A 14,464-nucleotide genomic window follows, 5' to 3' on the forward strand; every position below is an offset into this window, starting at 1 on the left:
TATAAATCTCCTTTACAAAAGTTGACTAAACTGAACTTTACAGATAAGAAAACAAGTACTTTCTGCTTAGTTTACTTGTATTAGAGGTGAGATTAAACTCAAACTGGCGGGGTTCCATCCAAACTTAGCTCTTCTGGTGGTCTGGACCTAGTTTTTACTTTTTTTTTTCTTCTTCTTTTTGAAGAAAAAGGAAAAGGCTAAGTAAATCCACAGGGGGCTTATAAGAGATATTTCAATGAGATCGATCTTATGGCTTAAAAATTCAAGGTGCTAGAAAAATGCCAAGTACTTTGAGGTACCTCAAAAGCACACTGTGTCTTTCTGGCTTTTAGCCAAAAGGATAAGATAGACCAAAAAGGGGGTCAATAGATAGGTTTAACAACTTGATCAGGGTGAAGAGCAGCAGAGCAACACAAAATCATCTATTTAATCTTGGATTCCAAAAAAGTTGTGAATTGGGAAGTGGGTAGACACACCCACGCAGAATCTCAAATAACCAGAAATGTTATTTCAATGAAGAAAAAAAAAGTCTCTTCGAATATGATTCTAACTTAGAAAGGACATTTTTTTTTTAAATTTTAATGGTAAGAAAAGCCAGGTCCATTTGATGAAAGGAAAAGACAGCGACAGTAAACTGACACAGAGGATGTTATTGCTCTGAACAATAAGGAGAAAAAAATCCTGTCTTTTTAGGAGTATAGATGTTGATATAGATTCCCTGATTTAAGGACAGCGTCCTGGATGTTTTTAGTTGCATTAAATTTTAGCTTGCAGAGCTGGAGGAAATGAGTCATAATGTCCAGAAGGAAGAATTCAGAGTAATAAGGGGAGGGAGGATCAAAGATAATGGCAAACAGGAGGAATTTCATTAGAAGAGCAACGCTCAAAATTCGATCTCCAGAGGTGTGCAGGGAAAAGGAGAGTATGTGCAAAAGATGGTTTGCAAACAAGAAGACATTTCAGCGACACATTTTAGAGCACATGCTGAGGAGTCTAGAAGGGAACACACCTTTCCTATGAATAATACAATAACTGGAATGCTATCGACCCATCAATCCATTCTCAGCCATCAGGCAACATATATCTTGAATCTAGCAAGTGAACCCAAATCATTCAACACTTCCCTCCCAAATTACTGTACTTAAATTCGAGCTGTGGACTTCAGAACAGACTGACATCTATATATGTAAAACATTATCTCCCCACACACAAACCTAATCTTAGAAATAAATGTCAGGATGAAAAACCACCACAAAGATGTGTGCCTCACTTAAGTACCTCTATTGCCTTCAAACCCTAAATAAAGTTTTTATCCAAGTCCTAATGTTTTCAAAAGTGTCTACTAAAGGCTATGGCTGGGAAAGGGAACTTAATGGTTTTCAAACCAGGGCTTGGGCTATCCGTAACTCCGCACTCCTGATACCAATATCCATGTTGTACCTGCCATCCTTGCACTTATTAGTTAGTCGCCTCAGGTATGACGGTGAGCAAAAAGGAAAATCAAAGACAGGCGAATAGAAACAGTGAATCGGAATCTGAAAAAGTCAAGTCTGGTGCAAGAGATTAGAGGAGAGAGACGGGACAGAAAAGAAAAAGAAGAAGAAGGAGGAGAAGGAGAAGAAGAAAAAAAGAAAAAAGGCCTTTCTTGGAGAAGATCCGTGTGAGATAAGACATAACTCCTGTTTTTCTCAACAGATGACTACAAGCCATTATTACTGCGGCCAAATTATTACCCCTCTGTCAAGAATTAGACACAACAATCAAAGTAATCAACGGGCATGTCTAATGCACTGTAACATTTTCAATGCAAAGTTTGTTTTCTCTCTGGCCCCACCACGTTAGAGCCTGTAATTAACCCCTTATGTAGGACAAAGCCAAACAAAAGCCTAATTGAGGCTCTTTCCCGACTTGCGGCAGGTTTGGAGAGGGTGAAAGCGACTTGAGAGCTGGGGAGACGCGGAGCTCCCGGGGCTCCAGCCCGGCCTCCACCCCGCTCGCCGTCAGGGGTCCTAAGGGGCGCACGCCACGAGACACACGATTAGGGTACGTTAGCTTTCGTATTTATTACGAGTTGTCAGATGTTTAAAAAGGCATTACACTGGCGCGTACAAATGCATTCAGTCTGTAGAGAGCCAAAGTATCATGGGGGGAGGGGGAGGGGAGGAGACAGGGTGGAGCCCCAAATCCTTACTCTACACCCACAAACGAACCGAGAAGCCTGATTTCGAACAGGGCCATTTCTCCTTCCCTGGGTTCTGGTTCTGGCCCAGGAGCCGCTGCTAAATGCCAGCGGGCAAGGTGTTAAGAGCTCACGTCCACGAAACTCTGACCGCAGGCAACCCGGATTCCTGCCCCTAGAAGGCGGTTCCCCACCTAGTCCTCGCCGCGCCCCTCCACCCTAACCAATCACCCTCGTAAGGTTTTGGGGGTCTGAGTTAAGGGAGAAAGAGAGAAGGGGAGGGGGGTAGGAAACAAGTTAGAGACGGTGGGGAAGGAGAGGCAAGAAAAGACACCCACTGACTGGTCTGGGAACTGGTGAGAAAACTCCCCTCGCTCCGTCTGGTCTTCCTGCTCAAATAAAGCAGCATTTCTCAAACGGCTGACAGCCGCCACTGGTAAATAATGATCATACTTCACTGGCTAGGCAGAAAGCCTCTCTTTTAGCGAGAGCTTATACTTGAAATATGGGTCATTTCAACGATCCTAAGCAGAAGACTTTGGTATAAAGCACTCTAAGGAGATAAACATAGTGACTCAGGATCAAAATCCATTTTAAGCAGGACCCTCTTCCTATTTTGGGAGGGGTGGAGTGGGATGGAGGGTGGGGCAGGAAAAGAGACAGGAGGAAAGAAAGGTGGGAAACAGGACAGAGGAAAGCATCTCATTGTCAAAAAACCAGTAATATTATCACAGCTGAGAGCAAAAGGCTTCCAACCAGTTTTGATCCAACTATTGAAATGCAAACTTGCAAGTTCCACCTTAACTATCTGCAATAAAATATCACACCTATTATATGTCAGTTTACCCCGATTCACATGCAGTCTTTAATTTCAGACATTTTAATGACTTACTTGTAAACATATAAAAGAGGGACCCTGGATCATTGTGTTTATTTATTTATCTATGCCAAACATTTATTGGTGAAATAGTCCTGAAGATATAATTCTACATATGGCGCTTTGATTTCACATAATATTTAAGAAAAAAGACAAAACACATAGAATTAGACATATAATTCAAAGACCACGGTACAACCTTTATCTTTTTTTTTTTACTTCAGCAAACAAAACATAATGTCAAATGACATGAAAAGTGGCAAGTCTTCCGACAATAAATAATAAATTACTTTATAATTTTTGCAATGCAAGAGCAAACAAAAAAAAAGTTTCCTTTTTTTCCTCTTTATTTCCAGAGAGAGCGAAAACAGTCATTTTAACCAATAACTATACACATCTTTGGGGGAAAAGTTCTTGGACAGACACAAGTCAAACACAATCCCGAGACGCTTGTGGCAAAATAGAGGTAACCTTGTTGCAATGCTTTATAAGTTGGTTTTTAAATCTGAATTCAAAAACCTTTAAAGTCGCTTCAGACTTCTTGATAGAGGATGGATCTCAAAAAAAAAGAGGGGGAGGGGCAAAGGGAAAAAGAAATCAGCTACAGGACATGCTAGAGACCCAGGATTTCAATTAACCCCTTGTTCAAGTCAACTAAAAACATCGCAAACCAACGCAGCTCCACCTTCCTGAAAGGACTCTTTCAGCCAAAGAGGCCAGTTTCTCTTTCTGCTCATTTGCTGGAGCTCCTGTTTGGCAAGGCAATGACCAATATAGAAACAGCACCATTCAGAATAAGATGGACTAGAAAATCTCTATTTCTGCTTTTCTCTAGATGTGCAGTGAAATGAAAATGCTTGTTTTGAGATCCTTGAATATAAATCCTCTACGTTTTAAAAACGTCTTTTTTTTTTTCTTCAGTACTCCTAAGGTCATTGGATAGCATTATGTTGGGTTTGGGTTTTGTTTGTTGTTTTAATTCTAGTAAAATCCCATGATTGTCTTCACAGTGTTGCTACCATATCACCTTGTCATTAAAACAGACTTCGTGCGTTTCATGGAGCATTCATTTCTTGATTCAGTTTTTATTGACTGGGTCGTTAAATACTTTTGTTTCGGAGTTCAACATTATAATTTCCCACTTTCTCCAACAGGGAAAAAAATACATCTGAATGAATGTTCCTCATGCCTCAATTGGACTGGCTACCATGCTGTTAGGTGTATCTGGGAGCTGAGAGGACATCGACGCCACTTCACTGCCAGTGGAATTAGAGCCCGGTCCTCCTTCTGAAAAATTGACCTGCATAGAAGGTTAAGAAATGAATAAAGGAGGCTGTGATCGTATTCACAAAAGGATTATAAACTTGTCCTCTGTGTGTGTGTGTGTGTGTGTGTGTGTGTGTGTGTGTGTGTCTGTTTGCAGAGACAGATATATAGATAGAGATATCCGCACATATAATTGAATTTTAACAGGCTTAAAGAAAGCCTACAAGGAAAAGAACTTGGGAAGAAATCCTCTCGCTTTCCCATCTTCCAAGAGATCTCTGTTTTAACTGAAACTGAATTCCCAACATTATGTTGCATTAAATTATTTAAGAAGAAATGTGTTTCCCACTGTAAAATGGCAACTCTACCATGCATGCTCGAAATAAAATTATCCTGCTGGCTACGTGTTGCCCTGGGAGCAGGCGAGTTCTCAGTCTCTAGGCGTCAAAGCCTCTCTTCTTGAGTTGGAAAATCCATAACACGCCGCTCAGATCATGTGACGGGAGATTCAGAGGAGGCTCCACAGAACAGTGATTAACTCCTCAGAGGGTTCACAGCGTGGCCTTTCTTCCTTGTTGTTGGTCCTGCTGCCTTTTGGCCTCTTTCTCTCTTTCAATCAGGCTCTTCCTTCCGAGAGGAGACCCATATATTATAACGTCATCCACATTATAAATATCTGGCTCCTTCTCTTAAGCCGAAAGTATTGTGTTGCTGTTGTAAACCTTCTTCTCCACTCTGCTCCCAACACCTCCCCATCCTCGGCTTCCCTTCCACTGCTCTCAGCTGACACTAAAGTTTCAGGAGGTGCAAACACTCGGCTGCCCTGAACCCTCCCCTTACCTGCCTTCTATGATCCAAATAACTGGTAAGATTAGCCTGACATTAAAAATAATTTCTTTTTCCTAATTCCGGGGTCTACCTTCCTTGCTATTTTATTGAACTTTCCCACTGTGAAGCCAAGGGACTTCTCAAATCTGCCTCCTCTAGACTGGCCCACTTTCAAACAGACACCTGGGCCAAGCCCTTTTAACCCCTGCCTGTGGCCCATTACCCAACTGTTGCCACAAAGAAAGAAAATGCCCTCCAGGTAAATGTGAGGGGAAAAAGTTAACCTCAATTCAAGCTTTATTTTCAAAGAAAGGAACAAGTTGTTTGGATGGATCTTGTTTTATAGAACAAGATCCTACAGGGCTGTTAATTACTTAAGAAAAAAAAAGTATGTGTACATATATCATCTCACAAAAGATATATACTTAATAATCTTAGTTATCTTCACCCAGGTGAAAAGTGAGTTGAGTTTTCTCTTCTCTGGATGTGTAGAAATATTAACACGAAAACCGGTTTTCACATTATTATCTCTCTGATTGGTAGAACTCAGGCTCCTTTTGCTATACATGCCCCACAGTATGTGACTGTGTAGGATATTTGAACTTACATACTAAAAAAATGTTTAAGCACTCCTACATTTTAGATTAAGATATAGTCCCAGAAAGAGATATAGTCACAAAAGTATCAATCATATCTTTGAATAACTGAACTTTTTATTGATATATTTGAAGAGTGCAGATAGGTGCCTGCTGACCGTTGATAATAACATTGATTATGTATTACAACATTGATTATTATTACAATCACCTTGATTTAGGTCCTTAACTATACCATGCTCTAGGAGCTGAGAAGGGAGTACATTTACTGGCTGCTGATCAAAATGCCAAGGTGATCTCTAATGTCCCTTCTGACGCTACAAGTCGAAGATGTATGATTCTGCAACCCAGGATACCTTCCCACGCGTGTCTATTTAGTTAGGCACCTTGAAGTTAATCCCTCAGAACAGGCCTGATTGATAGAAAATTCAACCTATATGGTCAAACTATGAACTCTCACAGAAAAGACTGACAAGAGGTTTGTTTTCCTTGAGTGCTTCCCTCCTCTCTCCAACACACCCCCTTCGTCTCTCCCCACGCCTGGGGTCGGGGAGCACCCTCCTCACTAACCCCCCAGAATCGTTCCTTGTGTGACAGTTTAACCAGAATCTCCTTTCTGGAGATTCAGCCTCCCCACTCTGGGAGCTGACACTTACCAGTTGCTGAAAAGCCGGCTGATCTATGTCACTCTGCAAGGCGAAGTCACTCAGTACTTTCCAAGGCGGCTGGTAACTTTGCACCTCCACTGCGTTTGCCTGTAAGCCACCGTCGTGTCTCTCTGGACTGGCAGCCACCATGGGAGTTCCTGTCATCCCCTGGATATTCTGTGAATAGGTCCCCCCCCCCAAGCCCAACATGTTAATGAGCAAACTCCCTCCCTCCATTGTCTGTGCAGGCTAAGCAAATATACCCTGGTATTATCTTATCTATATAGTGGCCTTTATTGACTCAGTTAATCTGCTGCGCGTATGGATATTAGCCAGGGTTCAGTTCTGTGTTATTACGTTTTGTTCTTCTGTTTCTGTGGGCTGGACTATTAGGTCTGCTTGGACCTTATTAAGTGAAATTCTGTTTCGACTTTCTTCTTTCCCTTTAAATTCACTGTTAATCCCAATTCCGCCCGTCTGCCTTTCCAGGCCATAGCATCTCAGTGGAAAGCTGAGGCAGGATAGGCCTCCCTTCAGCCTCTAGACATGATGATTTTCTGGGCAGTTTGTTAGTCAGATCTGGGGGTAGATTTTCTGCAGGCAATTCTCTGGGAGCCAACCCCGACTCCCAAGCACTTGGGTCAGGCCACTATTGTGCTATTATGCACTAACCAACTTAGAAAATGCCCTGGCCCAGGCTTGGCCAGTCTGTCAAATTTAATGACAGCATGTTTTATGGCATTTAAAAATAGGGCCTAAGCCGTAAAAAGCAAAAAAAAAAAAAAAAAAAAAAATTGCTGGTTGGTGGGGGGAAGAAAGAAACTCTTTAGTTTAACTTAACCAGGAGGCCTGCCAGTTGGGTGCCGCTCTGGGCCAGGGATGATTGTGGGTAATAGTGCCAGGGGCCTGACATCTCTGGAGACCTGGGCTTGACCTGGAGCAGAAGGTGCCCTGTTTTCACGGGTCACCTTGGGGCACTTCGCCCACCTGGGGGCTCTGCTGCAGGCTGCGCACGGGGGACACCGGGATGACCCTGGATTAAAAAGGAAGCCAAGGAGTTGTCCCTTCCTCCTCTCGGCTGCCTGAGGAACTGATGACCGGAACTTTGGCAAAACCAGCGCCAGGCCTCACTGCCCACGGAGGGGGAGACGGCCCTTCCGGATCCGGGATGGGGCGAGGCTGAAGGGCACGAGCCCACCCCCGCGGGCTGGGGCCTCCCGGAGCAGCGCGGGCCGCGGTGTGGGCGCTGGGCCGGGCACCGGTGGGGGCGCCTCTCCCCGGGGCAGGGGTCGGGGGGAGGGGCCGCCAGTGCCGGGTCCTGCTCCGGAGCCGGAGGGAAACGGCGCCGGCCCACCTGGGCAGCCGGCACACACGCCTCCTCGGCTTCCCCCTCTCGTCCCCTGCCCGGGCCCCAGGGCCACTCACAGTTTTGTCATTGGGTTGCTGCTGCTGGAGCTGCTTCATCATGATGCTCCGCTTCTTGTCCTTGCACCGCTTGTTCTGAAACCAGACCCGGATCACGCGGGGACTGAGGCCGGTCATCTCCACCAGTTGCTCCTTCATGAGCGCGTCGGGCCGGGGGTTGGCGGCGTAGCAGGTCCGCAAGGTGTGCAGCTGCTTCTCGTTCAACACAGTCCGCACGCGGGTGGTCTTCTCTGGCTGCTTGTGGACGTGGGGCCGCAGGGCCGGCTGCCGGGCGGAGATGGGCTCGGCTGCGGGGCAAGGGGTGCCGTGAGCGGGCCGGGCCGCCCGCCCGCGCCGCTCCCGGACAATGGGCAGCTCTTTGCAGCCTCGACAGACAAAGCAGGGGCGGCAGAGGTGGGGGTAAGGGGCGCGAAAGGGAGAATAAAATCTCGCTCTCTAATCTCAGAGGTCAATGCTCAGTAATCCGGACCCAGAAAGCAGCCTTCGCCCCTGCTCGTGTCAACATGGAGTCAGCAAAGGGGCGCACGTCTCAGGGCCTGTCCCCCTGCTCACAGCAAGGGCGGCATCCTTCTGCCTTGTTTCTCCTCCCTTTGCGACTTTTCTAGTACCCGGACTGGGCCCAGGTTACACCGAGTCCACACAGCCCCCCACCCCCAACGCACAGGCGGTACTAGGGAAAGAAACGCAGAACCCCAGTGACAGCCAGAGACACTACCCCAGCGGGATGCCTGCAGCGCAAAGGCTGAGGAGGATTCTGACAGAGAGCTTGAACTTCAGTCCCCAGGGTACAATTATATCAAGGGGATAAAGAAATTCGGGATTTCGGCCACCTCTCCAGGCTTTGATCTTTCTTAGTCTACCTGGATCTACTAAATCTACCTGGATGTTCCTGATGTGATCTGATCCCAAGAAAAGGAAAATCGAAACTCTTTAGAGCTGCCTGGCCTCTAGAGAAAAGACAGCTGGGGAGTGTTCTGGCTCCTGACTCCCTCTCAATACTTCGGCCTCTTCTGTGCTTCCCACAGCAGAGCACAGGTTGCACCGAACAGAATTTGCCACCTCTGGCTTTGCCCCCCTGCAAGCTAAGTCACAAATCCCCCAGGATGGAATTCTTAGAGCTGCCAGAGAGCAGAGGAGGAAGAGTTGTAGTTTTCTCACAGCCAGAACTCAGGGCGAATTGACACTTTCAAAATGCACAGGGCAGATCTATCAAGACCAGAAAGCAGGTTTGGAAACGTTGTCTGCCTTCTTACCTGTGGCCCCCCTCCTGGCCAACCTTGCTCTATTTCTACTCTCCTTCCTGGGGCAAGGGCCCTCAGATCTGTTTGTTACAAATCTTGCACTTTCCAGGACCCCCGGGGGTCAGGTCAACACCTATGGGGTCAATTTAGTGTCACAGCAACAGGGCCGAAGATGAAATTCTCACCAAATCAAGTAGAATGAACGGTTTAAAGAGGGAGGTTCCCTTTCAAAGGCAATTACTGCAGATAAGCTTGTGGACAGTTTTAAATTACGGCTCCGTGCGAAGGCTTGCAATTATTAAAACTGTATCTTTTCAGGCCCACTCTCTCACAAAGGGATACAAATAAATTTTTAAAGTATTTTGGAGTGGGGGGGGGCAGTTTGCAAGGGAAAAGGAATTGAGAGGCTAAATAACTTGAGGCCACCTAAGCTTCCTTCATTGGGTTAAAGGAGGAAGCTCCAGGGGCCCAGAGCTCCACCCCTTTAATTAGGCAGCTGCGGGGAGAATACCTGGCGGGGAGCTGAAGCCCGTTTTCAATAAGCCGCGTTTTGGAGGCCAAGGTGAACTGGAAGTACTGTTTGGGCGTGTGCAGACACGTGTGCCCAAGCGGTGTACATTCACGGGCACCCACATCTAGACACACAGACGGGTAGCTGTGCTGGGGGGAGTCAAGGGAGACAGTGAGGGCATTGAACCTTGCTGCGAAAGAGTGAAGCGCGGTGCAAACCGCACCCAGAACCCTCCGTCTCCGACCGCAGCAACCGCCGCAAGGGTCCCAGGGTTGCTGCGGCCGCTGGCGCGCTGGCAGGGGTGGCGCTGGCCTCGCCTGGCGCCTGCCTCCCCGAGGAGGGCCTCCCTCCGCGCCCAGAAGTACCTGCCATTTGCAGCGGCCGCGCCGGGTGCAGGGGGCTGAGCGGGTCGCCGGCGCCCAGGCTGGCCCTCTCCACCACGTCGTGATCCGCGCGGCAGAAGAGCCCGTCCTCCCGCAGCGCGAACTCGTCCCCGGGGATGAGCTGGCGGCTGCAGGCCACGCAGCGGAAACACTCGATGTGGTACACCTTGGAGCGGGCGCGCATCACGAAGTCGTTCTTGCTGAAGCCGATGCTGCACTTGGCGCATTTGATCCCGTACAACCTGCGCGGGGGCCGGGCCCGGGGCGGGAGGGAAGCACAGAGAGAGGTGGTCACTTCAGGCGGGCGCTGCCCCCGACCCAAGGTCGCTGGCAACCTCGGCCACAACGCCCTGAGACACTGAAATCAGCATTCGCAGACAAGCTGGGAATGGGAGGGTGGAAATGATTAGATTTCTCTCGTTTCCCGCTCCATTTCCCTTTCCTATGAGCTTCTGTGTCTCGATCCGTACCTCTTACTTGAAAACGCCCAGTCCAAACCATCGAAAAATGTTTGACGTGTTGGAAGCCTGGGCCGCTGCTCCAGCGACCAGTCCAGGGTGACCCTTGCCGCTCTTGGCAGGAAGGGGTCCAGGGGGACTCGGGAGTCACTGGCCCCAAATTTTTGCCTCCCTATCCCCCAATTTCTGCTGCTAGAAACGTCTCTAAAACTGCAACCCAAATCCTCCTTTCAAAAGAAAATGAGGTTATGGAATGAGATTGTCATCCCACTCGGTATGAAAACACACAAATGCACAGGCAGAAGAACAAAATGAAACCTCTGAGGGTTTCCAGAGCCCTTTCTGCACAAGCCCACTGCACTTTTCCCCAGCTAAAGATCTTTTCCTCAGGCAGCAATGTTAACAGAAAGTTTCCTCTCCCTTCCTCCTTTTATTATTATTTAAAAAATCTGCTTTGGTTCCCTCCATCTTTTTCAATTTGCTGAAGCATCTACCTTTATTTCAGTTTGTTTGAGAACGCTGACCAGACAGAAAAATGAAAAGACCCACTCCTAAGGTCTTCCTCACTGCTGACCTTTCTTTACCAAGAGACAATCCTTGTAGGTTTCATCTAGAGGCTCTGCCCTGGCCCCCTCTCCGCGTTATCACTAATAACCAAAGCAGGAGCGTTCCTACAAACAGAGAGAATGGAGGAGAGGAAAAGACCTACACAAAGGGGGGTAAGAGGGGGAGCCTCGCTCCCCCAAGGGGGGAAAGGCATTCGGAAATCTAAACGGTCTCTCTGTTCTGCTTTTACAACTACAGGATTTCAACGGGACACACACACTTGCACGCGCATACACACACACAGTTGAAAGAGTGGAGAAGAAAATGTAAAAGCGATTGGTTCCTTCCACTAACGTTTAGCCAGAATTAGGCACAAGCAGGTCTGAATACAATTGAGCAAAACACTATCTCCACAGGAGTAAAGCTACTGCTGGGGTTGAGAAGTGAGCTCTCCCTCTCCAGAATCTCCAGTTCACAAACCAATCAAGTAAACAATTGAAAATGGCTCATTTGTCAGAGGTTAGAAGGTAGATTCAAAAGTTTTCCCTTCCTCCGCCTACTCTATGTGAGATCTTCCACTTCATAGGATGAGGACTTTACCTTGCCTGTGACCAAACAATTTGGAAAATCCCTCCCCCTTCCTCTAGCTCCCCACTTGCCCTCTTTCCTCCCGTTCTCCTCCCCCACCATCAAAGTATTAATAAACTTTTTTTTTCTGCACTGTTCAGCTTTATTAAAATTACACTCTCCACTTCGTGGTTTTAAAATAAGAAAAAATACTGCACACTAAGTGAGCAGGAAAAAATTGTAACTGCATACTTAAATCACAGCTAAACTTTAAGGTTAAGTTCTAAGCTCCATAAACTCTATGACTTACAGAGCTAATTACTTGTTAACAGCCACTGGAGAACTTATTTTTAAATATAATATTTTGATATTATTCGACATAATAACGAATCGACATAATAACGAAGGTGTTATCTCTTCTGTTTTGTTCTTAAAACAATAATATTTTCTTTGGAAATTCTACTTCCTTCCTAAGGCAGAAAATGAAGTTTCTGACATATGTATACACAAGTCAGAAAATTTGAGATTGGCAAAGCATAAAGTTTAGACGCAGAATAAATTGAAAGAAAAAAATTCAGAAAGTTCTTTATGTGGTTTTATTCTTGACAGTAAGGGCAGTTCGCTCATTTTATCAGTTACCAGATTTTAATGTGAGAAAGGAAGCTGTTCAATTATCTAAATATACCAATTGTTCGTAGACAGATGATGGGCAATTTGATCTGCTCTGTCTAATTCATCAGCTCAGATAAGATAAGAAAGAAGACAGTCAGATGTCACCAAAGGGTTAATATTTAAAAAGATTAAATTTCCGGTCTTTTTTACAGAGAATATTTGGGTTGGTTTTTAAATTTTCCAGGCAGGAGTCCTTACCCTAAAAGTAAAAGGGCAATATCTCTATTTGCTCTTTCAAAGTACATCTCTAAATATGCTTAGGTCAAACTATTTCACCTATTGCATTGACATCTCCGAAGAATCTGTAAGTTACTAATAAAATACTTAATTAAAATAAATAAAAAAGAAAAAACATTGCATGATACAATAAAAACCAACCAACCTTTTGTTTTTTTAAGTTTAGAAACCCCAACTTTTCCATCTTGATTTTTTTTGTTTGTTTTGGAAGGGGGAGGGTAACAGAGGAAAATAATTTGAGCATCACAAATTCCAAAAGCAATTATACAAGCTTCAATGCCACATAATTTATGGGAACCACTATCGAGTTTCGCGGGGGTTTTTTTCCCTCTAAAAAGTAAAATGAACAGCATAGGTTAATTTACATATTACACTTACAAGGGTAACTTTTGCACGCTGGAATCCATTAAGGCAAACTTCACCAAAGGACAAAGCCACACAAAATAATAAAGAATGGGGAGAGAGAGGGAAATCTCACAAAATTAAGGAAGCAGTATAAATGGCGTACCTGATATAATCTCTTTTACAGTAGGTTTTCCCATCTCTAACAAAGCACGTACAGCTCTCGTCCAAATACTGATTACACTCCGCACATTTCAAACATGCCGCATGCCATTCCAAATCCGGAGAAACCCTCAGAATATACTGATCGTGAATTTGATTGCCGCAACCAACACATAGGGAAATCAGACGTTTTTCTGAAATGAAAATAAATACATGATTGACTAACCGTTTACTTCCTACAGAGATAAACACACTTTTAGTGTCGTTCTCTTATACGGCGTACTCTGCGAGTTTTTTTTTTTTTTTTAAGAATATTGCACTTTGGGATGGTAATTGGAGTGTGCCATCAACACCCTGACTCACTTTTAAAAGGAGGTGGAATATATGTAAAATGCAGATTTGAATAGTCTACATTTGTAAGCCTAGCACGCAATCAAACCCGTTCATTTTGTATTTCTTTTTCCTCCCTCCTCCCTCTTTGCCATAATCATTGGGAAAGATTATGGATAAGTCAAGTCAAAGAAAAGGTTTTGACTAGAAGCGTTAAGTGAACGCAGGGACGTCTATATTTTCCATGAAGCACGCTCTTAAATAGCACATAGGACTGGAAATTGTTAGCAAGAGCAGACATCAATACAGTTGTCACTCGTTGTTCTCTTTTGCAAGTCTAATGCTAATTCACATCTCCGGGTATTGTACTTGCAGGCGGACCTTTGCAACAGAATAACCTTCTCGGAGAGCTCAGGATTCCCGAGGAGGAAACCACCGCTTAGCACCAGAAGGCTAGGGTTTTGGAGGGCACGCAGGCGAATTCAAACACAAGGTACGATCAGTTTCCCGAAGATCAGAACCGACAGCAAGCATGCAGGCGTGGCGGCAACAAGAAAAAGCCACCTTCTCTCTCTCTCTCTCTCTCTCTCTCTCTCTCTCTCTCTCTCTCTCTCTCTCTCTCTCTCTCTCCTCTCTCTCCAAGCAATGACTCGAACTCCGAAGAGCCCTTGGCACCCTTGCCTGAGAGAGACCCCCGCACAAGAACAGCACACCGAGCCCCACAAGGTAAAATCGCCTCTTACTTTTTGGTGGATCTCCCATGTCTCCCATATCTGTAACAGGGAGTAATGTCCACAGTGAAATGGTGGTTGTACAGTTGGTGACCAGCCCACAGAGAGGATGCTGGAGCTGTGGCTAAGTGGGAAACAGTGGCCCCTAGGGTTGCCAAGGCTGAGAGAGCCGCTGCCCGGCTGCGCCGCGCCCTCGCGGATCGGGGAGTCCAATTTAAGCCGGCGGAGCTGGCGGAGCGGAGGCGCTGCGGCGGCGGCTGACTCGAAGCGGTTCGGGCACCTCTCTTCCTTATCTCTTACTCAAACTTCTCTGCTCCAACTCAGCTCCATCGCCATTGGTCTGACGCAGCGCGCGGGGACGTCAGGCGAGCGCCTCGCCCATTGGCTGCGGGGCGTGCGGCGCAGCTGTTCTGATTATCATATTTCAGCCTCGCTGCTGCCGTGCGCCACTGACCGCTCAGCGAGC

The 14,464-nt window shown here is 46.1% G+C and overlaps 1 protein-coding gene across 1 annotated transcript; it reads right to left on the reverse strand.

Annotated features, from left to right (window-relative positions):
* Positions 1–4,239: 4,239 nt before the first annotated feature.
* On the reverse strand, positions 4,240–14,038 carry ISL1 (ISL LIM homeobox 1). The gene is made up of 6 exons (XM_060007052.1): positions 14,011–14,038; positions 12,942–13,131; positions 9,936–10,195; positions 7,819–8,105; positions 6,403–6,570; positions 4,240–4,356 (listed from the first exon to the last, which is right to left on the reverse strand). The coding sequence occupies exons 1-6, from the start codon at positions 14,036–14,038 to the stop codon at positions 4,240–4,242; spliced, it is 1,050 nt and encodes a 349-aa protein (XP_059863035.1).
* Between the last annotated feature and the right edge of the window lie 426 nt (positions 14,039–14,464).

The sequence above is a fragment of the Delphinus delphis genome, chromosome 3 (genome assembly GCF_949987515.2).
Source record: "Delphinus delphis chromosome 3, mDelDel1.2, whole genome shotgun sequence".
NCBI classification, from domain to species: Eukaryota; Metazoa; Chordata; class Mammalia; order Artiodactyla; family Delphinidae; genus Delphinus; species Delphinus delphis.

Coding starts and splice junctions, on each gene's coding strand:
- ISL1 (XM_060007052.1), bottom strand. CDS start 14,038: ATGGGAGACATGGGAGATCCACCAAAAA. Junction 10,196..12,941: donor TGTAAAAGAGATTATATCAG/GTACGCCATTTA, acceptor GCCCCCGCGCAG/GTTGTACGGGATCAAATGCG. Junction 8,106..9,935: donor GCGGCCGCTGCAAATGGCAG/GTACTTCTGGGC, acceptor CTTGCCCCGCAG/CCGAGCCCATCTCCGCCCGG.